Source organism: Nothobranchius furzeri, chromosome 10, assembly GCF_043380555.1.
Source record: "Nothobranchius furzeri strain GRZ-AD chromosome 10, NfurGRZ-RIMD1, whole genome shotgun sequence".
Classification (NCBI taxonomy): Eukaryota; Metazoa; Chordata; class Actinopteri; order Cyprinodontiformes; family Nothobranchiidae; genus Nothobranchius; species Nothobranchius furzeri.
The window spans coordinates 30064701-30089393 of record NC_091750.1 but is presented as its reverse complement, the minus strand read 5'-3'; the positions used below and the strand labels follow the sequence as shown (position 1 = coordinate 30089393).

The 24693-nt window shown below is 43.4% G+C and overlaps 1 protein-coding gene across 12 annotated transcripts in view; it reads right to left on the bottom strand.

The window, feature by feature from the left end:
* The window catches only part of ncam1a (neural cell adhesion molecule 1a), a 434538-nt gene that overhangs the window by 51156 nt on the left and 358689 nt on the right, over window positions 1-24693 (bottom strand). For 5 of the 12 annotated variants that reach the window (XM_070555484.1, XM_070555483.1, XM_070555486.1 and 2 more), the window contains 3 exons: window positions 20398-20523; window positions 17768-17782; window positions 12980-13027 (listed from right to left, as the gene is read on the bottom strand). In XM_070555484.1, coding sequence (XP_070411585.1) covers window positions 12980-13027; window positions 17768-17782; window positions 20398-20523 — 189 coding nt within the window. The remainder of the gene's footprint in view (window positions 1-12979; window positions 13028-17767; window positions 17783-20397; window positions 20524-24693) is intronic. The other 7 variants (XM_070555489.1, XM_070555488.1, XM_070555490.1 and 4 more) reach the window with 2 other exon arrangements.

Genomic DNA, 24693 nt, shown 5'->3' with positions numbered 1-24693 from the left:
GTGAATTTTATGTTGCCCGTGTCGTCAATATTGTTCAAGTGTTGTGTTAGTGTTTCTGTTTGTCCTGTTGGTATGATTTCCAGTATGTCGTCTACGTAGCGTTTCCATAGTTTTATTTTGCAGTTTGGGGGGCGGTGGCTATGGCTTTTTGTTCCAGGTCTTCCATAAAAAACTGGCACAGGGTGGCTGATAACGGGTTACCCATGGCAAAGCCTTCCAGTTGTTTGTATATTGTGTTGTCGTATGTGAAGTAAGTGGAGTTAGCTACCAGTCCTATCAGTTGTGCTATGTCATCTGCTGTGAGGTTTGTTCTTTTGTGTAAAGTTTTGTCTTGTCTGATTCTGTTAACTACTATGTCTACGGTTTTTTGGGTTGGTGTTTTTGTGAACAGAGATGTGACGTCATGTGAGATGAGTATGTCGTTGTCTTCTATTGTAATCTCCTTTAGTTCTTTTGCCAGTTCTATACTATTTTTGCAGTGTTGGTCTGTGTTTCCTAATAACGGGCTGATGATTCTGCTGATATCTTTTGCCTTGTTGTATGTTGGTGTACCAATGCTGTCTACTATTGGTCTAAGTGGTGTTTTGTTTATGTATTTTTGTTGTTCCATATATTCTTGGTGTTATGTTTGCTGTAGGAATCCAGTGTTTATACATTTTTTCTGTTATTTTGCCTTTTTCGTGCAGTGGCTTCAGTAATTTTTTCATGTTTTTCTTAATGTTTTCTGTTGGATCTTTTTTACTGTTGGATCGTAAACACACAAGATCAGAAAAAGAAGAAGCAGAAAGCACAATAAAAAAGTCAGCCGTAACAGATCATTGCTTAAGAGAAAACCACATAATGGACTGGGACAACACACGGATCATAACCACCGAACAACAAAAATACAAAAGATGGATCAAGGAAGCAATCGAGATAAGGAGACGTGGATGTGGGACCATGAACAGGGACGACGGAGTTTACACGCTGGACCACGCATGGGACTGCATCGTCGGAGAGGGGAGAGTGGGCAGTAGAGGGCGACAACGTCCTCTGCTGCCCGCAGATAAACGGAGAAGGAAGTGACGCGCCACCATCAGCGTCAGCCTGAAGAAGCCGGCAGCCGTCGGCGAAACTGTAGCTACTAACAGGTAAACAAAACTGTTTCTGTGTTTAAAAAAGAACGAAAGCATGTACTTGATGGCTTATTCACTCCCAGCATCTTTCGAGAAGTGCAGCGGCGTGTTTTTCATGGCTTCAATCCCGACAGTGGACAGTAACTTTCTAAATTACATTAAACAGCGATATCAAATGTCACTTCCTTCTTCTTTTTGATTTAATGGTGGATGGCAAATACAAACCGTGAGCTTTAAAGTCTCGAGGGGTTTTGTGACCCTACGACTCCGGCGAGGAGGACACCAGAGAAGCCGCTATGCGAGCCTCTCTGGGAGTGGACTGGCGCTCAGTGAAGCATGTAAGTAAACCATTCTGCAACACTGACGCCTCTGGTGAGAAGGAGGCGCCAGTCCATCTCAATCATATTCTGTCTTTACTCCTGTACATTTCCAGGACATTTGCCCCATTCAGAAACACCTGAAACCAACCCTGGGACGTAATTTTGGGGGGGGACGGGTGGGACATGTCCCCCCCACTTTTTCAAAAGGCAGTTTCGGTCCCCTTCACTTTTTTCCGTCCAAAAACAATGTTACGCTCCATTAAATGGATTTGGTTGAGCACTAGGACCGAAACGGAAACCGGTTTCCTATTAGACCCACCCAAAAGCTAATCTAGTCACATCGTCAACTAGACGCTGTGTAATATCAGAGCTCAGCTCAGCTTCCATTACATAACATTTGAATAAGTGTTCATTTGTGAGTGTTTGGTAGTTATGCACAGCCAGGCGGCAGCATGTCAAGAAACGAAAGTGGATATAAGAGACTTCTTTCAAAGTCTAAACGTAAGTTGGAACATGTGACACCCCTGCATTAAGCTCAGACTCTCCTCCTCCTTCACAAACATACTCAAAACTAACTTTTACAAACTCATCTCCTCCACATAACTGACTCCTCAGACACAATTTATTCGTATTATTATAATTATTATGTTTTTATTATTACTATTATCATCATAATTATTATTACTAGTAGTAGTAGTAGTAGAAGTGTAACTTCAAAACTTTTATCATTTAACTTTATTGTAAACTTATCTATTGCAATGCATATTTTCACATTAAAAAGCTCTGAAAAATGAACAGTATCATCGTCAACAGATTTTTTTTAAGCTTAACGTCAAAGATGTACACTTTTCATTAGATTTATCTTATTTTTTCTAGTTATTTTTTGTGTGTTGAAATGCAACAACTGTTTAAACACTTTTAAGGGATAAAACATATTTAATATGTTTTTATACTCTCAAATTGGTAATGAATAATTTACACATTATATTAATAATAATTGTGAATCATACTAGAACCATCCTGTAAATATTTCTGTTTGTTCCATTCCAAAATCTCCCACTGTTTATAGTTCATGCATCTTTTTTTCAGGTGAGTGACAGAGATGCAGGAGGAGAGACCGGTGAAGGTACAGCAGGAGAGGCTGTAGGAGATGGAGGACGAGAGCCTGGAGGAGATGGAGCAGAGGCTGGAGGCTCACAGGTGAGGTTGAAATAATGAAGATACGATAGACATAAAATTGATCATTGTGACAAATGTTAGGGTGATGATCATGTGTAAAACATTAGTTCAGCATGTCCTCTAACACAGCAAATGAAATAACGGCCAGATCTCAGGAGGGACCGTTTATGTATAAATACTTTTTATACTTTTGACTAGGCCTGGGAAAGTAACAAATTTTGCTGGATGATATTTTGTCCAAAAAAATTGTTGATGATAAACAATATCATTGTCAACATTATCTAGACCAAAATAACCACTAATATAATGTTAATATGTCATAATAATGCAAGTACACCCTTTAAAATGCAACAAATAAACCTTCATTTAACATTGAAATGTCCAGAACCAGAACTTCTAAATGAATAAAAATAACAAACAAAAATTAAATAAAAAAAAGAATCTCACTCCCTGTTAGAAAATGTTGCACCAAAAACAATAAAAAAAGACCCAAAACAATAAATACAATGGCCTATCCATTGTCAACAGCCAAAACTGCACTTCAATAATGATAATAAATATTAATGATAATAGAGTTGTACATTTTTTAACTTTGATATATATATATATATATATATATATATATATATATATATATATATATTGAGGATGGAAAAGTTATTGAGATGGGCATGTGACGTGTCAAAGGGTCTTTACATAACACCCCCACCCCAAATCCGCACAAGCCTGGTGTGTCCCCCCCACTTCTGAAATCAAAATTTCGTCCCTGAACCAACCTCATGCCCTGCTGATTTCATTCCTACTACCTTGTTCATCAGGATGTTTGACCAAACTGGCCCATGCACTGTAGATTTTATTAATTTATCCCTTCATTCTGGCTCTGTACCATCTGTTTTCAAACATGCAGTTATTGAACTTGTCCTTAAAAAACAAGTTTGGACACATTACAGACCCATTTCTAAATGACCCTTTATCTCTAAAATATTGGAAAAGGTTGTGGCAGATCAACGGATGACTTTTCTGGAACTACACAACAGTTTAGATAAATTCCAGTCTGGTTTTGGTAAAAAGCGTTCAGCAGAAACAGCTTTGCTTAAAGTTTCCAGTGACATCATGATGGCTGCAGACAACGGGGAGTTCACAGTGTTAGTATTGTTAGATGTTTCTGCAGCTTTTGACTCTGTTGATCACAACACCTTCATTAACAGACTTGGTGACTCGGTGGGGATCTCTGGAACTGGTCTAGACTGGTTTAGATCGTACCTTTCTAACAGAAGTTACGATGTCTGTAGAAACCAAAACATGTCAGACTCTACTGATCTGTTCAGTGGGGTACCCCACGGCTCTGTTTTGGGTCCACTGTTGTTTCTGATGTACATACACCCTCTTGGACAGACACATGATTCTTTTCATAATGTCTCTTATCGTCCATATGCAGATGATATTCAGCTGTACTGCTCCTTTAAGGATTCTGAGTTCTATAAACTGTCTGAACTACTAGAGTGTCTATCAGCGATCACCAGCTGGCTAGAAGATAACTTCCTTCAGTAAAACTCTGAAAAGACTGAATGTCTGATCATTGCCCCTGAGAGCATGGTTCCCCTGATTAGTCTAAAACTTGCTCATTTATCCTCTGCCATCAAGACAAACTTAAGGAATTTGGGTGCTATTTTTGACCAATCCATGTTTCTTGAAGGTCACTCAACAACGTTGGGCCGAAACAGTTTTCATTATTTAAGAAATATCTCCAAATTGCGAAGTTTGGTGTCAAAACATGAACTTGAAATGGTTCTCCATGCCTTTATCTCCTCCCGTCTAGATTACTGTAACACACTCTTCACATGTTTTAACAAAAAAGCCCTTGACCGCCTTCAGTTGGTCCTGAACTCTGCAGCGAGGCTTCTTACTGAAGCAAACAGAAGAGCACACATCACTCCTATTTTAATGTCTCTGCACTGGTTACCCGTTAACTTTAGAGTTCATTTTAGAATCCTGACTATAACTTTCAATGCTCTACGTGGTCAAGCTCCTCCCTATATTACTGAACTGTTAAAGCCTTATGCTCCAATCCGAGCCCTCAGGTCCACACACCAGAACCTTCTAGAAGTTCCAAAGACCAGACACAAAAGTCGAGGTGATCGCTCCTTCCAGACTGCTGCACCCCGACTCTGGAATGATCTTCCTTTATCCTTACGCAGCGATGACAGTCTGGACACTTTTAAAGCTGCTTTTACCTAAATCTTTTACCTAAGTCTGGTTTTAGAAAACAGCACAGCACTGAAACTGCTCACGTTCGGGTGTTTAATGACATTTTTCTGGCTTTAGATTCAGGTTTCCATGTGGTTCTGGTACTTTTGGATCCATCCGCAGCATTCGACACGATCGATCATGACATTTTGATCACAAGACTTCACACTTGGGCTGGCATTTCAGGCACAGCCCTAGATTGGTTCAGGTCATATTTTTGTAACAGGTCTGCTAGGGTCATGTTGGATGGCTGTTCATCCGAGTCACAGCCTCTACGTTGGGGTGTCCCACAAGGTTCAATTCTCGGCCCGTTACTGTTCAACCTCTATATACCGCCCTTAGGAGCCATTTTCAGAAAGCACGCTGTCTCATACCATCTTTACGCTGACGACTGTCAAATCTACTTTTCATTTAAGCCAACTCAGTCAACGAAAGTTCTGTCTGATCGTATCCTTGAGGTCAAGCAATGGCTAGCTGACAACCTCCTCCATCTCAATGACTCCAAAACTGACTTAATCGTTTTCAGTCCTAACAGTATCACGGCAACTCAACAACCTGACCTCAGCTATCTCTCACCTAATGTATCCTCTGTAATCTCCAACCTTGGAGTAAAAATGGACCAGGCTCTGAAGATGGATGCCCAGGTCAATAACACAGTTAAATCATGTTTTTACCAACTAAGACGCATCTCGAAACTAAAGCACATCCTGAGTGTCCGTCTTCTGAAATCTGTGGTCCACACTTTTATCACCTCAAGGCTGGATTACTGTAACTCCTGCTTATACGGCATCAGTAAAGCAGCTCTTTCTAGACTTCAGCTGGTCCAGAATTCAGCAGCTAGGTTGCTGACTGGAGCTGACAGAAGACAACACATTTCTCCAATTCTGAAATCTCTCCACTGGTTGCCCGTGCAGTTTAGGATAAATTTCAAAATTATGCTTCTGACTTACAAATCCTTGAACCATCAAGCTCCTCCAAATCTGTGTGAGCTTGTCCATTACTACAACCCGCCGCGTGCTCTCAGGTCCGAAGATAAGCTCCTCCTAGCTGTTCCGAATGCACGTTTAAAAAGCCGTGGAGAAAGGGCTTTCTCTGTCTGTGCACCGAAGCTGTGGAACGCATTACCACTGCTAGTGAGGCTAGCACCAACAGCTAGCATTTTTAAATCACGCTTGAAAACTCACTACTTCAACCTAGCTTATATAACATAATTATGACCATCACTGACATCTGCATTGTTTAAAAATGGACTTTATAATATCAACTTCAATACTATTGAGGTTCTTTTTTAAAATGTTTTTCTAATTTGTATTCTCCCTGTGTCTTATTGATTTTTAGCTGTTAGCTTTTGGGAATTTTGTTGTATTTCCTTTTTATCTTTTATCTGTGTTCGACATGTTTGTATACCGCCGGTTTGATTAACTAACATTTTTAGTGTACAGCGCCTTGTTTGGTTGTAATGCCTTGTGAATGCGCTTTATAAATAAAATTGGATTGGATTGGATTGGAAATCTTTTATTTTCTTATTTTTAACTCCAATTTTTAATCTTTCATCTGTTTATGAAATTTTATAATTTTACGACTTTATTTTTTCTGACGTTAATCTGATTCTATTTTGAAAGCATTTTGATTTTATGATTAGGGTTGGGCATCGTTTGATTTTGAACGATTCCGATTCCAATTCCAATTCCTTGTTTTGATTCCGGTTCCTATTGATTCCTGATTCCGATTCTTTCAAGACATGCCATGTTTTACATGAGCCAGCTAACCAAATCAAATCAAATCAACTTTATTTATAAAGAGCTTTCACATGCCCAAAACGGACAAACAAAGCGCTGTATACCAATAACAAGCACAACAATAAAACAGACATATAACCATTTAAACCCCTTGAGAGGGGTTGGACACTCTCCTTTGCTGGAGTTGCTCCGGGTGAGAGGCGGAGGGCTGGGGTTGGCTGGGGTTGGCTTTTTGTTAGCCCCAAGACTCTCTGCCTGTGTTTTGGGGTTTACCCCGGGGGACGAGAGGGTAGCTTCCCTGCGCCTTCGGGTCGGGGAACGAGTCCTGACTGTTGTTTTTGCTTATGGGCCAAATATCAGTTCAGAGTACCCACCCTTTTTGGAGTCCCTGGGACGAGTGCTAGATAGTGCTCCATCAGGGGACTCCATAGTCCTGCTGGGGGACTTCAATGCTCACGTGGGCAATGACAGCTTGACCTGGAGGGGTGTGATTGGGAGGAACGGCCCACCTAATCTGAACTCGAGTGGTGTTTCATTATTGGGCTTCTGTGCAAGCCGCAGTTTGGCCATAACGAACACCATGTTCAAACATAAGGATGCCCAGTGGTACACTTGGTACCAGGGCAGCCTAGGTCGCAGGTCGATGATAGACTTTGTAGTCGTATCATCTGACCTGCGGCCGTATGTTTTGGACACACGAGTGAAGAGAGGAGCGGAGCTGTCAACTGATCACCACTTGGTGGTGAGTTGGATCAGAGGGCAGGGGAAGATGCCACGTAGACCTGACAGACCTAAACGCATAGTGAGGGTCTGCTGCGGACGCCTGGCAGAAGAACCTGTTAAGACGGTCTTCAACTCGCACCTCCGGCAGAGCTTTGACTGTGTCCCGAGAGCAGTAGGGGACATTGACTCCGAGTGGGCCTTGTTCCACTCTGCGATTGTTGAGGCAGCTGTTGCTAGCTGTGGTTGCAAGGTGGCTGGTGCCAGCCGTGGTGGCAACCCCCGTACCCGCTGGTGGACACCAGAGGTTCGGGGAGTTGTCAGGCTGAAGAAGGAGGCCTACAGGGCGTGGCTGGTCTGTGGGTCTCCGGAGGCAGCAGACAGGTACTGGATAGCCAAGCGGGGTGCAGCAGTGGCAGTTGCCGAGGCAAAATCTCGGGCGTGGGAAGAGTTTGGTGAGGCCATGGAGAAAGACTATCGATCGGCTCCAAAGCCGGCAAACTGTTCGGCGCCTCAAGAGAGGAAGGCAGCAACTCGCTCACACTGTTTACAGTGAAGATGGGGAGCTGCTGACGTCAACTGGGGCTATAGTCGGATGGTGGAAGGAATACTTTGAGGAGCTCCTCAATCCCACCTATGCGCATTCCGAGGAGGAACCAGAGCCGGGAGACCTGGGGATGGACTGTCCAATCTCGGGGGCAGAAGTTGCTGAGGTAGTCAAACAACTACACAGCGGCGGAGCCCCGGGGGCGGATGAGGTTCATCCTGGGTATCTCAAGGCTATGGATGTTGTAGGGCTGTCGTGGTTGACACGTCTCTGCAACATTGCGTGGTCATCAGGGGCAGTTCCTAGGGAGTGGCAGACCGGGGTGGTGGTCCCCATCTTTAAGAAGGGTGACCTGAGGGTGTGTTCCAACTATAGGGGGATCACACTCCTCAGCCTCCCTGGAAAGGTCTACTCCAAGGTACTGGAGAGAAGGGTCCAATCGATAGTTGAATCTCAGATTGAGGAGGAGCAGTGTGGTTTTCGTCCTGGCCGTGGAACTGTGGACCAGCTCTATACCCTTGCAAGGGTGATGGAGGGGGCATGGGAGTTTGCCCAACCAATCCACATGTGTTTTGTGGATTTGGAGAAGGCTTATGACCGTGTCCCCAGGGGCTCTCTGTGAGGGACGCTCCAGGAGTATGGGGTGGGTGGCTTTCTGTTAAGGACCATTCAGTCCCTTTACCAGAGGAGCGTAAGTTAGGTCTGCATAGCCGGTAGTAAGTTGGACCTGTTCCCAGTGAGGGTTGGACTCCGCCAGGGCTGTCCTTTGTTACCGGTTCTGTTCATTACCTTTATGGACAGAATTTCTAGGCGCAGCCGTGGTGTGGAATGTGTCGAGTTTGGTGGCAGGAGAATCTCGTCTCTGCTTTTTGCGGATGATGTGGTCCTCCTAGCTTCATCCAGCTCTGACCTTCAGCTCTTGCTGGGTAGGTTCGCGGCCGAGTGTGAAGCGGCTGGGATGAGGATCAGCACCTCCAAATCTGAGACCATGGTTCTCAACCGGAAAAGGGTGGCTTGCCAACTCTAGGTCGGGAGAGAGGTCCTACCTCAAGTGGAGGAGTTTAAGTATCTTGGGGTCTTGCTCACGAGTGAGGGTAGGAGGGATCGGGAGATCGACAGGCGGATTGGTTCGGCGTCTGCAGTGATGCGGACGCTGAGCCGATCTGTCGTGGTGAAGAGGGAGCTGAGCCAGAAAGCCAGGCTCTTGATTTACCGGTCGATCTACGTCCCAATCCTCACCTATGGTCATGAGCTTTGGGTAATGACCGAAAGAACGAGATTGCGGATACAAGCGGCCGAAATGAGTTTCCTCCGTAAGGTGGCCGGGCTCAGCCTTAGAGATAGGGTGAGGAGCTCGGACATTCAGGAGGTACTCGGAGTAGAACCGCTGCTCCTCCGGATCTAAAGGAGTCAGTTGAGGTGGTTTGGGCATCTGGTCAGGATGCCTCCTGGACGCCTCCCTGGGGAGGTGTTTCGGACATGTCCTGCCGGCAGGAGGCCCCCGGGTCGACCCAGGACATGTTGGAGAGGTTACATCTCCAATCTGGTCCGGGAACGCTTTGGGGTCCTGCCGGAGGAGCTGGTGGAGGTGGCCGGGGAGAGGATGGTATGGAGGTCCCTAGTTGGGATGCTGCCCCCGCGACCCGGACCCGGACAAGCGGAGGAAGACAACGACGACGATGACGACGATCTGAAAAATAGGCCTCTTGGACCTGCAGGTTGGAGACTCCTACACCCAGTGACAGCGCCAAGTCTAAAATATGGCCACTAACTTGTGTGGGTTGATTCACTAACTGAACCAAATTAAAAGAGTCAGTGAGATTAAAAAAATATTTCACCAACGCTTTATCCTGACAGCACACATGAATGTTAAAGTCACCAAGAAGTAACACTTGATCATACTTAGGAAGCAGCTCGCCAAGCAATTCAGTAAAATCATCCATAAAATCAGAGTTTTGTCTCGGTGGGCGATATAGGAGAGCAACCAGTAGCTTCTGAGTGCATCCCAGCTCACAGAGGCAGAGTTCAAAGCTGATGGGCACAGAGGATGGATTTACCTGCCTACACATAATTGATGACTTAAATATCACTGCCAATCCTCCACCACACCCCGAGGGTCTCGGAACACTAAAATATGTAAAATCATCCGGAAGAAGTTCCACAAAAGCAGCAGTTTCATCTTTAGGGACCCAGGATTCAGTAACACACAGAAACTCCAGGCCATTTGTTTCAATAAAATCGTTCAAAAAATAAAAGTCTTATTCATATTAGACCTGGCGTTGGACAGAGCAAACCTGATGACGGATGAAGATGCCGTCATACTCGAGCCTTCTGGATCCACTGGCGATCCACATATCACCTCACGTAGATTTTGTCAATGAACTCCTCTCCCACAAGCTCGCCGCTGTAGTGCAGGGCGCTGCGACCGGATCATCCCGCCGCCACACACCACCGACACCAATCCAGAAGCCGCCAGATCCAATGGCACCGAGTCCAACTGGTGCTCCGGCGTTCCACAATCCCCCTCGGAGCCAACAACTCCCACACAGCATCCGACGTGCCACGTCGAGCCGATCCCAGCTTTATCTGGCGTCCGGCACACTTGCCCCTTCGCCGGCGCCTCCTCCATCTAGGTAAGTTTGTCACATAGCCCACGTAGCCCAAAGAACCATCCAGTAGTGGCGATGTATTCTGCCCCAAACCTCCAGAGAACGACAAGCCTTCAGCTGCTTGGCAAATCCCGAGCCAGGTTTATGATTATACACACGGATCGAACTGCTAAATTGCAGGGAAAGAAAGAACAACATGAAGCATAAGGAAAGCTTCAGGACCAATAGACGAGCTGCCACACACACCGGCGCCACCACAGGTCCTACTTGATGAAATAATCTGAACTTCAACATGAATTTTAACTCTGTGAACAACAACATCACCTTCATTTAGACTAAAACACGTTTTGAAGAACAAAAAGAAAAAGACTTGCAGCACAACCAGTGTGTTTGTTTCTGACCACAACCAAAGTCTGGAAGAAGCCTCTGGGATGAGAGGCTAAATGTCTCCAACATATCCAGAAGCGTCCAGCTGTTTTCAGCTAAAACTCTCACCCCGGCTTTCCACAGGAACCGTCAGCAGCACGTTACTGCAGCAGCACGTCATAGCTGCTGATAGGAACCGCTGTGGTCAACAGAACCTTTTCCACCGGAGCCGTCAGCAGCCGTCAGCAGCGCGAGTCGGCCGCGTCTCAGGAGCAGCATGTCGCGGCCTTTACGCGCCGGTTCTATTTTCTACACGCGACGCCTCTGAAACGGGTCAAGTTCGACATTTTTGGGGAAGGAAAGACAGGAAATCGGACGCGGAAATGGAGAGAAGCTCCCGAGATTTTCAGAATAAAGAACGTACTGCCTTTCGGTTGCTTTACTTTAAAAAAAGTTACTAACTGTGCGTCCCCGTGAGAAGTTATCGCATAGCTAGCGGTCTCCTTTGTTTTTCAGGTCCGTATTGGCGATTATAAAACGGACAGAACATAAAACACAAACCATGTTGTAGTTTTCTCCTGCTTGTTGTTGTGTTTACTGACGAAGTCACTCGTGTGACTTCGTGCTCGGTCGGTGACAGCTGCTCCCTGCTGCTTCGCGTCTCGTGGGAAGGGCCAAGCAGCAGCTTACGAGAGCAAGACGTGCTGCTGCAGTAACGTGCTGCTGACGGCTCCCGTGGAAACCCGGGGTCAGGATGATCATGTCCAGGATGACTGAGAACTACACCTCCATGCTGCAGCAGCATTCAGTCACAACAGGAAGTGAAACTTAAATGTAGCTGGCTGCGTCTGACTGCTGACGCTCGGTGTGTGTTGTTATTTCTGCAGTGAGGCAAACTCACCTCACACCGTCCAGAGTTTGTTCTTTAAGCTTCTATTAAATCCACCGTGTTGACGTATTTAACACGTTTCCTCTACACTGCAGGAGTTAAAGTTTACATTACGGAGTAAAACTTCGGCACCCGCGTTTGTTTAAATCTGGGTGGGGGGAGGGGGCACTCGTGCTGCACACAGACAGCTGGTGTGATCAGCTCTGAAAAGCCTTGATCACAATTTGCAGATCACGTTTATTTTTCACGGAGATCGGCCACGGATTCCTCTTCTGTCGGCATACTTGGAATCGAAATAAAAAACTTTGAACGATTCCGGGAAAAATGAACAGTTGGAACCGGTTCCAATCGATGCTCGATGCCCAACCCTATTTATGATGTTAATCTATTTATGATTTTATGACTTTGTTTTATTTTGTTTTGAAGCACTTTGTGATTCTATGTCTGTGATGAGTGCTATATAAATAAATTTGGCTTACTTACTTACTACTTTTTCTCTTTTTTGGGGCAGTTGCCAGACGTTTCACACTGCTCCAGAGTTTAACTTCCTGTCAGGCCCGATCTGAACTACCACGTTCTGGATGCGTAGCACATAACAAATAGAACTGAAGCATAAATTTAGTGAAGCAACATGACACCATGCTTCTGGGTCACATTCACAATGTGCTGCACCCTAGTGGAGTACTTGGGTATAGCATGCGTTTTGAGGCCTGCATTTGACACCCTTACATTAAAAACAGTGAATAACAAGGTAATTTGTAAAAAAAAACATGGAGCTTATTCTTCAGTGTTCTTACCAACCAGCAACATTCAGATGATTGACAAATAAAACAATTTGATTTAAAACTAATTTAAAAAACCGACATCAAGACATGAACACTGCAGCCTCTACTTCTACAGAAAGAAATGTTAGTTTGGCAGCTGATTCGTTTAAGCACAAACACAAACACATTGATCCTAGGAATCTATGTATCTAATTTTTAAATCACATCAAAACATTATGAATTAGACCTTCATAAAAAGTCAAATCATGTTAATCATGTCACACACAACACCACGGTCAGGTGGTTAACCTACAGATGTTAGCAAATCAAAGACACGGTCAAAGTAGCACATTCATTTACTGCTTCTTTGATCTGATGGCTTTGGCTACCAGCTAAATCAGCCATCAAATAACTTCTAGACTAACTGTGAGGCCAAGTGGGTTACTGGCGAGGAGGAGAGACAATGCCGGACTGGCATACTCACTACTGGTCATACTGGTGGTAGCGATAGCTGGTGGTGTCACTGATGCAACTGAAAAAGGCATGAGAGAAAAAAATGTCCTCAAAGAGAAAGAACACAAGAGACGTGCAAGACCCCGCGGAGCTTTCCCATGATGCAACAGCTGCTTCAGTCAGGCTAAAGGCAGCAGTGAGAACCGCATGGAGGAGATGTTGCATCAAATTCTGTTTTCTCTTGACTTAATCACAAGTAAAAGTTGTTCTCCAAACCTTTATAGAAACACTTTTAACAAAATGCACAAATGCTGATGAATTAATATTTCAAGATATTATCCTGAAACACATTTAATCCAAATTTCTTAAGTCAAAATTATTAGCCTTTTCCCTCTGTGAAAATACCACCTTAAATAATTAATTTATAGCTTTAATCTCCCAAAAATATTTTTAGTTCATGATTTACTGATCTCAATGAACATTCAAGTTTATCAGAGAGCAAGTGCACTTGTTTTTTTAAACACATCTGCAGCAATCTCTAGAAGAAATGAATGCCTTGTGTTTCGATCTCTGTGGGAAAAAAGCTCTGGCGCTCCTGTTTCAGGATTTGGAGTTTTATTTCCTGATATTCGTACTTCTCTTCCCTGATTGGCTAACAGCAATGTTGATGTTTTATCTCCACAAATAACACAAGCTTGGAGGAATTCTGCTGTGTGGTGGAGTTGCTAATGCTAACAGTTAGCTTCTACTAACAGAGACATTCTCTGCGGTTTCCTGGACGCTAAACCAACAACAGCCTTCCCCGTCGTGAGTCAAGATGGGTGAGTCCATGAATGCTTTTAGTGTTTCTACGTTGGATACATTTCCATGCATTTTTAGGGCATAATCACCCTAACCCTAACCAGGAATTCACAAATATTTTTTAGAATTTGATGTCTCCTAGGTGTTTCAAAACACATTTTTCCCCCTTTTACCCAGTGTTTTGAGAATAAACATTGCTTTATTTAGATATTTTGTGAGCTGTACATTTCAGTAATACCTCTTGACACAATTGTCTACAAATCAAGAGGGGATTTTATTTAGCTGAAGTGTTTTTGTAGTCAAACTTGTCCAGACATGGGCCAGACATCTGCTGTTGTGCATTCCTCGCTCAGTAAAAATAAATGTTTGATGAAGAAGGGCAACGGTGCCGGCCTCAAGTCTGGAGTTTATCCCCAGGATGCAGGATTGAGTTTTCTCATTTCTCACTAATTAATGTGGGGATTAAAGTGTAAAACTCCAGACTCGAAACAAGCTTTGCTTGTTTTATCCTTTTAAAAGTTAACCTTGCAAACATTAAAGGGACATCCAAACGGAAACGAAGCAGGGAAAACCGTGAGTGTGCAGTTTGAAGCTGTTTTCAAGTGCAGACCACTTTGTCGTGATGCTTTCTGAGGATTCAACTTTTTACTGTTTTTGCTCTCTTGACTTTATACGTGACATTTCTATGCAAAACTGCTTTTGACTTGAGTTTAAAACTCCCAAATAAAACGTTCAGCAAATCAAATCAAATCTCAAAGCAGACCAGTGTGAATTCCTGCAGCAGCTGTTTATTTTCTGCTTGACGATTTAATTGTGTCACAGTTAAGGAGCAAAAATAAATCATGAGGAGCATATTTTCACCCTGTAATGTGATAAATTACATCAAATACATTTCATTATATTTAATTTTTGAACCTAACTATACATCTTTAACATTTTAAGTGCCACCTGAAGAAATTGCAAGGAAATTTTAACAACTTTGACTTTTTTATCCTTTATTTATATTTGGTGGCTCTTTCCAGTAAAGTTTAGTCTTAAATAGGGACATAAAGATGCTCCACCGAGTGTTTACCTACTGGTTAAAGGGTTAATATGTGTGTCATCTCATTTTATTATCACCACAGTATTATTATTACAACATTTAATAGATTAATTTGATGATTTATCCGTATTTCAACTGATTTTGTCACCACCAATCCCGTATGATGACTTTAGGAAGTGTTACATCCTAAATTTGAAAACAATAGACTTTGATTATGTTTTTTTTATAACGGAAAGCATTATGGTCCAGTTATGCTCAATGTTAAATATGCAAACTTGTGTTCATTAAGTGAAAATTTCAATATGAAGCCAGGGAGCCTGCAGATGCATATATTAAAGCAACATTAAAAAGTTTAAGGTATTCCTTTCTAAGTATTTTTAGTGATTCTTGAGGTAGAAACTTTACCAACATACCTCGGGCAGCACTCTGCAACCATCTGCTGACCAAACCCATACCTAACTGTTAGGTGCCCTAGGTGGAGCTCTACCTGCTTTACATGTTGGATGTTTACTCTGCTAGTATTTAATATAAAAGCTAGCATTTAGCATTTCAGTTGACCAGCTATCATTAAAAGCACAAGAAGAAGAAAAAGAAGAAATCTGCTTTTTCTGTTGGCATCATGGCAGTGCCTGGAGGTAAAAGTAAGAGAATAATGTCGGCAAAGCAAAACGCTAAAACCAGAGTGAACATCGACATGGCCCACACTCATTTGAGGGAGCTAAAGGAGGCTACAAATCAGACTGATGATGACCTGGCTTTGTTGCTACTTGACTAATAAGCTGCATTTTTCTCCAACAGTGTGGATCTTTTTACTTCGTGGCTCATTTAGCAACAGTTGCTTGTGTTAGCGTTAGCTCATTGTCAGGGCTAGCTACAGCATGCTGCGGCTGGATTATTTAGTGTTGCTTTAATGTGACAATGTGTATTTTTCCTGGCAATAGGGGCAGTAGATACCTAAATCGTTGCAAGCAAGCAGGATTTTTGAGTTGGAGTAAGACCTTACCAATGGATGCTCATTAGGGTCAAAAAGCCCTGGGGAGTGCAAACTTCAGCAAGATAACAAGCACATCAGACTCCCTTTCATCTCTGGCAACAAGTAAAGAGGTAAATGTGTAAAACAACAACGTTTAAGAATGGTGAAAGTTTTGGAACCATTTGTTACAAATCAGTAAATTAATTTTGTCCTCATGGGCTCCTGTAGAAGGAAACATGGCATCTAATGTGACATCGCCCAGAGACTTAGACCCACTCTCATTTATTTTGGACCTGATTTTTGTGGTTATATGTTACAAAGCCACCAATATTTTTCAACAACATTTTGATGGAAATTTCCAGAAATTAATGGTAAAAACTGCACATTGTCTCTTTAAAGGGACTTTATGGAGTTTTGAATTTTTATGCTTGTGATCGCCCCCTCAGGCCAAAAGCGTAACGGCAGCTTCAATAGCAGGCTCGTGCACGAGGCGCGCATGCTGTACGTGCACACTCCTTAATGAAAATAACAGCTGAGACAGTCCCGTGTGTGTGTGTGTGTGTGTGTGTGTGTGTGTGTGTGTGTGTGTGTGTGTGTGTGTGTGGCCCGGAGGACAGACTACAGGAGAACACGCAGCTAATTAATTAAATAATTTGGTTCTGTAGCTTTCTCTTCAGCACAGCCGACAAAGGTTTATGATGGGTCAGTCCTCCTGCATGCTCATATCATTCCATTCCCTTGCTTGAAAAATTGTTCCAAAATGAAAGTTGAACCCACATCTTTTTTATCTGTGAATTCAATGCCGTTCGGCGAGTCTCACATAAAAATTTGGGCATCTTACTGTAAAAAAAATATACCATTAATGTAAAAAAGAAACTCTAAATAAACTACTTTCACATCCAGAATCAAACCCAGATCTCCTGCATGAGAGTCCGACATCTTACTGGGTCAGCTAAAGCACCAGAAGCATCTTTTGTATCTGTAACTTTTATATCCTTGATGACAGCTGAAACAACGTCAAACCAAAGAACGGTTCGGAGTGAAAATGGCTGTTTTGTTGCTAATTAGCAGGAAAAATCTAGAAGAAAGTTCTACAGAAAGTAGCTAAGGGTCCTCAGAAATGTAGCTAGCTTTGTCACTAGGCGTTAGGAACAGCGACAAAGTGGCACTGCCTCTCTCTCTGCTGCTAAAGCTACGGATAGCAAATGCTACGGGCGATGCCTGAGCGTGAACGCGCATGAAGCAGCCTGCTCGACCCGAGCATCTCTCTTTTTCTGTGATTTTACAGAAAAACAGGCAATCCCAGTAAAAATGCCAGGGCTCATTCTACAGGACCAGGGCATTGCAGGAGAACGTATGAAGAAGACATTTATTATTTCTATACATGTTTTGGCTGTCACACTTCCATAACGCCCCTTTAAACATCAAATCACAAGTGCAGGAACTCAGGATAGATTGTATTGGCCTTCTACTGGCTCAGTCATCCAAAGACCATGCCGACATACATCATGCATGAAGGAGTATTAGCTCTGAGACACGTATGTTTTCTTACCTAAAGCCCCCAACAAAACACTATTATTAATGCGGTTTAAATACATTTTAGCAATCATGATCTAAATATTTATGGGTGTATGTGTGAACTTTTTTTGACAAGTTGACATTATGCATCAATTCTTAATGGACACGTTTCCTAGCCAACTGAACATCTTCCTTCAATTTAGAATCCAACATTCAGCGACTGAGCTGTTAAAGGTTGAACCTCCGTTCAAAGTAAAGTGGAGGACTTTCCACAATAAGTTCAGCAGAACAATGACTGAAAAGGTGTTGATGGAGTACTTGATCATCATGTCCCTGCAGTCTTTCCTGGAAGAAATCCTGCGATCGATGGCTTCATTAAATATGTTTAGTATTGATAAGATGGTCAAGAAGGAGACAGTGCCATGGCAACAAAGACAAATGTAGACGGAAATGTAATAGAGCAGGGCAGGATGGAAAAAACTTACTTGTGAGAGAATATTCTGAGAAGTCCGGCGGAATACAGAACAGATGAAAAACCACACGGAAACAATAACACAAAGAGAACAAAAGACAAGGAGATGAGAAATGTGATCATTGAAAGAGGGCAACTCTGTCCTGCCACATCATTAACCCTGTGTCATACTCCCATAATGCCTCACTCCAGACTCTGTAGTCGCCTCCTCTTGTTCTCCAGGTTTCATCTCATTCTTTAATAAGAAAATATCAGCTTACAAATTGGAAAATTCCCCTTTCAGTGGCTTGAGGACCTTGGTAAAGATAACGGTTCAGTGATATTTAGGACACACTGGATAAGCAGCTAAGATACAACCACATCTAAAACACGCAGCATGTCATCGGATCCTTCAGCGTCGGCTCTCATTTTCATGAAATGGAGCTAAAAACAGCCGTTCTATAGCTCCGAACATCTGATGAAACCAACCGGATTGAATCAGACAGGATGGGGAGGATGATGAAGAGGGTTTTTCTACGGGAGCAGTGAGGTGAAGAGGCACAGATGGAAGCGTGACACAGAGGCTGATAAAGTAAAACAAAGATTTATTCATGACCCTGACTTCAAACTCTGACTGAATAAACAGGTGGGCTGCTTCCTAACTGCAGCCTGGTCAAAGCAACCCCATGAATACATAGGAAGGAAATGCTGCCATGGCCTATTATTTAATAACAAGTGAAATATCTTTCTTTATATTTCTGAGGTGTGTTTGCACATAAATCGTTTTATTTCATACTTCCTTATACACACCATACTGATGCATCAGACAAGCCGCGATACGCTGACAGCTTATCGGCTACGAATGATAAAGAGCTTCCTTTTATGAAACATAAGCTCGTATGTTTGGGTTGTCTACAGCAATCCTCCAAATGTCTCAGGTGCTGCTAGGAATAAAACCGGCAACTCAAATCATAACTTTTTATTGTCAGGGCTGTCTGGGGCATCAGATATGCGTCATAATCCAAGTGGGTTACATGAATTTCTCACTTGGCTGCAGCTGTTGGTGATGAATTGGGAATGGTGATTGGAATAAAATTCCCACACGTTTTCTGAAATTTCTTGTGTCCGCAATTCCATATTATAACTTTTCCAGTTTCACTTGTATACTTTCAAAAAATAAACGTTGCATAAATCGATGTAATATCTGGAGCACTGGTTTAGGTTGTGTTGAACTACCCATCAGTGGGGGCCCAAGGCGAACACAGACATGGGGCCCCCGTACTCTAAATTTTCGACGATCTGATCTTTAACTGGATTTGCGAAACTCTCTCCTCTTCTGACACGAGTTATTTTCACTTTTTATTAGTCCTCCTCTTTTTTCCTGTCTTTCTCTCCCTTTGAGTGCTTCCTTCTTCCCGTCAGCGCTCCTGTGCTTTTGCTTTTCTTTTTTTCTTCTTCTATTTTCCATTTTGGTCCATGTTTTCCTCCTTTAAACATTTTCCATTGTCTTTCCTCTCTGCTTCCTTTGATGTTTACATAGAAAAACGACGTCACTTTTGGAAGTGAAGACAAAAGCTTTTTTAAAGCGAGCTGCTTCTTCCTCTTACTGGAGCCACTAACTCAGTTTCATGCTTCACGTTTTCACTACTTCTTCGAGTTTGTTACGAACGCTCCCGCCTCTCTTCATCTTCTTATTTGTGGTCTTGTGGCACTTGGCAAACAACAATTTGGTGCATTACCACCACCAACTGGATTGGAGTGGAATGACTACCAATCACTTCCTGTTTGTGCATCGGCATCTTAAAGGAATAGTCCATTGTGGCATTAACAGAGGGGTGCCAGCAGTCAGGGCTAGGGCCCCCCCCCCCCCCAACATAAGGGGGCCCCAGGCAACCGCTGACCTATGCCTAATGGTAAAACCGCCACTGCTACCCGTTAGCCCATCAGTCCTGTTGAACTGTATTTACCTGAGGTGTTATCTGCAGCGGGTAAGATGGTAATTATTTATACCCTTTACACCGACACACACTTCTAAGTGTCCAAAACACCCTTTTCATCTGCCTGCTTCTTAGGTAGCTTCACTCCTTTTGATCCAAACCAGGAACAAAAACCTCAAAAATACCTCAACGCTCCATCACGTGCCTTCCATCCCCAACAGAAAGTCTAAACTATCTCGAGCAGGCTTGACCCGTGGCTACGACATCAAAAGTGCACGCTGTCAGTGATCTACTGTATGAATACAGAGCTGACATCTCCTCACACTGAAGTGTAAATCAGTAAGCACTTTCCAGAAAAGCAATCTCTAAATCTCCTTCAGCTGTGGGCTCCGAGAACACCGACGTGTTGTCTGCCTTACACGCTGCATACATTTACGAGGATAGGAAAACGTAGAGTAATACTGCATAGTTATGAAAGATATACAGGTTGGACTTCCTAGAGCTAATACTGTTTGGCAGCTGAGTTATGAAGTGTTTGTGAATTATTGCTCCCTCCTGCTGGGCTGGAAAAAGGAGTTGAGTTGGTGTGAGCATAGAGCAGTTTGGGGATGGACGCATCTGCTAGACACGAGGAGGCGGTGGGGTGAGCTACAGCATTAGGTTCAAAGTGCTGGGGGCGAGAGGAGGGGTGTGTGGGGGTGCTGGTTTAGAGCGGGGAGGCACTTACGGACTGGCTTGGTCTTGAACGTGCTGGCGAGGCTGCTCTCGCCTTCGCCTTTGCCATTGATGGCAAACATCTTGACCTCGTAGGTTGTCTCGGGTTTCAGACCAGTGATGGTTATCCTGGTCATGCCTGTTAAAGGAACAGGGGGTTAATTAACAGAAAACCAAAAGGAGGCACTGTGTTTTGAATATGCTAATGTGTGTGTGAGGTGAAACCCTCCTGCTGATGCAGCTGTGGGTTTTACTCAAACACTTCCTGCTGTCTTTGGTAGAAGAAGACAGGTTTCACATAAACGGAACATAAGAAACACAAAAACACAAGAGACCTTGTGTTAGATCAGCTCAGTCACATTCAGCTCACTCCACTTGTTCGTGTTTCTGTGAAACTCAGAAAGATAAAGTTCTTGCGTTCTTTTGTCTACATGGTTTTTCTGTGGATTCCTAAAGAAAATGACCCTTCATCTAAAAGTTAACGGACATCCAAATATGTTTGTATCATCTCTTATTTTCTACTAACAATAAAAACAAAACTAATGGATGAGTCACGAGTCTTCCTTTTGTGAGTTGTCTTGTGGTCAGGGATGGTTTCATGTTCAAACTTGGCTTTTTTTGTCTGACTCTGCTTCAAAAACATTTATCACAATAAATTATTGTTTTTATCTCCTTAAAGTGCCGATCAGCTAAACGTTTACCCTGGATAGGTTCTAAAGTAAAATACAGACAAAAACAACGAACAGATTACTACATTAGATAATTAGAGGGCTGCGGCCATTTTTATAACTTTTTCAGAGTGACTCAAATATGATTTTGGCGTTGGCTGAATTAGTATTTGGACTCTGATTACATTAGGATACAGGAAACAGATAAAACGATGCAAATGAGCTATTAGGGAGAGAAACACGGTGAAGCGACTCCGAAATCAACTCAAAGAGCAGCAGTGTTTCTGTAAACTCCCTCCGAGAGCTCCACAGCTGAGCAGCACAACGACAACCTAGCATGGACGCCAGAGGACGCACGGCACGTCTTTTTGCCGGATCCGGAGCACCTCCGCAGTAAATGGACAGAAACCACAACGGCCCAACAGGAAAAGGAGCAAGCACAACTTCCGTTTTTCACAATAAATCGATAAACAAAAAGCGTTTTTTGTTTCATATGCACAGGTTTAACAACTTTTAACAACTATCAGTGGCGGCTGAAGTTTAAATGCACAAAAGTAAGCCATAAATACAGTTTCTACTATCAAAGTAGTCACACTTTGTTGATCCAAACACTGCTGATCTCTACACACATGATGGGCAGATTAAACAGTTCATGCCGATGCTTCTCCCACACAACGGGTGTTTGGATCTAACTTCCGCGTTTATTGCTCGGACTGTATCGCAAGATCTCGAAAATCCTACGCATGCTTGTTTGCCCACCTCAGGTCTCCGCACCGGAGCGGAGCCGTTGTAGAGCGGGTACCAGTAAAAACTGAGTTGGGAAGCGAGCGGCAGCGGAGGGCGGGAGCGGACCGGAGATGGTGGAATTTTGTGGTTAGGAAGATGAGAGCTTGTGGCCAACTCCAGGTTGGGCTGGGTCCCCGCCTTGCTGGGCTTCCTACGCAAGGTTAACCTGTTTAACCCTAACGACCCCAGTCGGGGGCCTCTACAGTTTCATGTCCCAAACATCTACAACTGTCCACATTCTCCAAACACGACTAAACCCACACTCAAACAGCCCAGATGGGAAACAAGGCCGTTTTTAATTGTAATAAATTAAGATACAGTGATGTTTGGACTTTATTTTAGAAGAGCATCTGACCTTCAGTGGTGTCTGCTGGAAAAAAAAACCCTTCAACAAAGTTAGTCGAGGACCCCTGGAATAAATAAAACAATTGACTAAATTTGCTAAATGGAATTTGAACTCACAACCTCCATCCTGTCAGCACGTTCACACAGAGCCGCTCTTCTAAAATAAAGTTCAAGTATTATTTTATCTTCATGTATCAAAAACCAAAACTTGCTTTGTTTACAATCTAAACTGGTTTGATTGCAGCTGTAGCCGTGCTCGGGGAACACAAACCATCACTGACACTTGGGACATGAAGGTCCAAAGGCCCCCGATTGGGAGGCACCAGGGCCCAAAGGGTTAAAGCAGCAGATTTTCGGATCTCTGATTGCAGGACTGCTGCTGTGCTGTTAAAGGGAGAAGCACGTTACCGAAACTCGTCAAACCTCTCTGCAGTGGTGACCTCGCCAATCTTTGACCGCAGTGGAGCAGCGAAGCCCCTTAGCTTTTGCTAGCTAGCAGCTTACGAGTTTCGGTACCCAGTCAGACAGCCCTACCAACACGTTATACTGCAACCCATCTTCGCGAAAGCAGCATTTTCCCTTCATTCAACCAGCGAAATATAGAAATGACAGAAATATAATGTTACTGATTAAAAAAAGTAGCAGACACTGCTTGGATGATCTGTTAGAGAAGTCAATAACCCCAGTTTGCCCTCTTTGTCTGAATAATTCCACGATTAACATCCAAACACGAACACACAAAGGACACAGCTAAAGTTCAGAGAGTGGAAATGGCCGAACGTCTATTAACATGAGGCCCAGGCTGAGGCCTTTCCTTGGAGCTAGCTCCCAGCGCTAGCTCTGACGTGGCTCTGATGCTCATTAATTATTCAGAATTTTAGGCATTTAATTACAGTTTAACAGAAGAGTTACAAAACATTCGCCCCCCTCAGAGTTGTCAAGAGTATGAACTAGATCTATTAAACCTAAAATGTTTTTTGAACCAGGCTGTAAACATGTTTATTTCAGCTGTGAAATTTGAATTTTAACATGGGAGTCAATGGGAACGTGCAGCGTGTTCGTTTGTCCCTGAAAATCAGACCAGGAGTACCCAACATGTTTCAAATCTTGGATGTGTGATCAGAGAGGTCAGGACGCAGAGCACCACACATGGTAGGACTGTCTGAAAAGATTATCTTTAGAGCCATTACAGTAGTAGAACAAGTCCATAAGACTGGCCAAAGGGGCGGGGCAGGGCCAGCCATGTGAGCCAGGCCTAATTCAGTCTGAAACATCATCCCTGGACGGTGACTTCATTAGAAGTCCAAACCACGCTGAGCTCCTCACCCTATCCCAGAGGGAGACCTCCGCCACTCCGAGGAGGAAACTTGTTCAGTTGCTATTTTGCTAGTTGCCCTCAGGTCTTAACCAATGAGGATGTCAGAAGCTGTTACACAACTGTGTACAACATCTGCATCTGCTGCAGAACAAGATCCTTTATCTCCAGCCTGCAGCTGGTTATCTTCTAGTTGAGGACCAATCCCAAAGTTTTCCTTTGAAATTCTAACATTTTCATCAGGGTAGGTACTATTTGCTGCCAACAAACAGGTCAAAAGTGTGCTTGTTAAATGCAAATTCCCCCAAAAAGCCTAACGATAAGTACTACGGGGCTGTGTGGTTTCCTAGAACAGATTTAATAGTTTGAAAACAAATTAAATCAAAGAGTTATGCTAACACAAGGGCCATCAGGTGTTGTACCTAAAGAACACGACAGGAAAGGCTGTCAGGAATCTTCAAACGCTAACTAAGCAGATGAGCCGGATTCATTTACAACATTAAAATACAGGCAGGATCCACGTGCAACACACACGCACGCACGCACACACACACACACATGCACGCACACACACACACACACATTCAAGTTTCCCGACTCGAGTCACAAAAGTCACTCAGCTCATGGCGTGGCACAAAGAAGGGGTAATTTCACAAATCCCTGCAGTGAAAAACACCTGAGCAACACCCTTCCATGGCTGTGACACCACGTCTTTAATTAACATGTCAATGAGATGAAGTTTTAGAACGAACTAAAGACCGGCGGCTGCAGGGGGAAGCTGTATGAACACCACCAGAATACACGAGTGCAGATGGATTCAGAGCACAGCTTTCAGCTCTACAACAAAACCAATGGCACTGCTGCAACCGCTCATGTTTGGATGACATTTCTTGCCAGCCTGCAGTCATTTGGTTCCTGCTGCTTCTGTAAAAGGCTCTGTCTGCACAGCCCAACAGTTGTTTCAATAAGAGGTTCAAGATGACTTTCTTTGTCCAGTTAATAGTACAAAAAACATGATCAAAGTTAATATAAAACATAAAATACACTGTGCTTAATCTTTGCTTTAGTGTGCAGACACTATGTGACCAGAAACACCTGCAGACTTTATGTTTCTGCACTTATTTTCAGACATTTGGCGTCATTATAAGGCAGTAGTGCATCATTGTTTACACTGCAAAAACTGATTTCTAAGAAA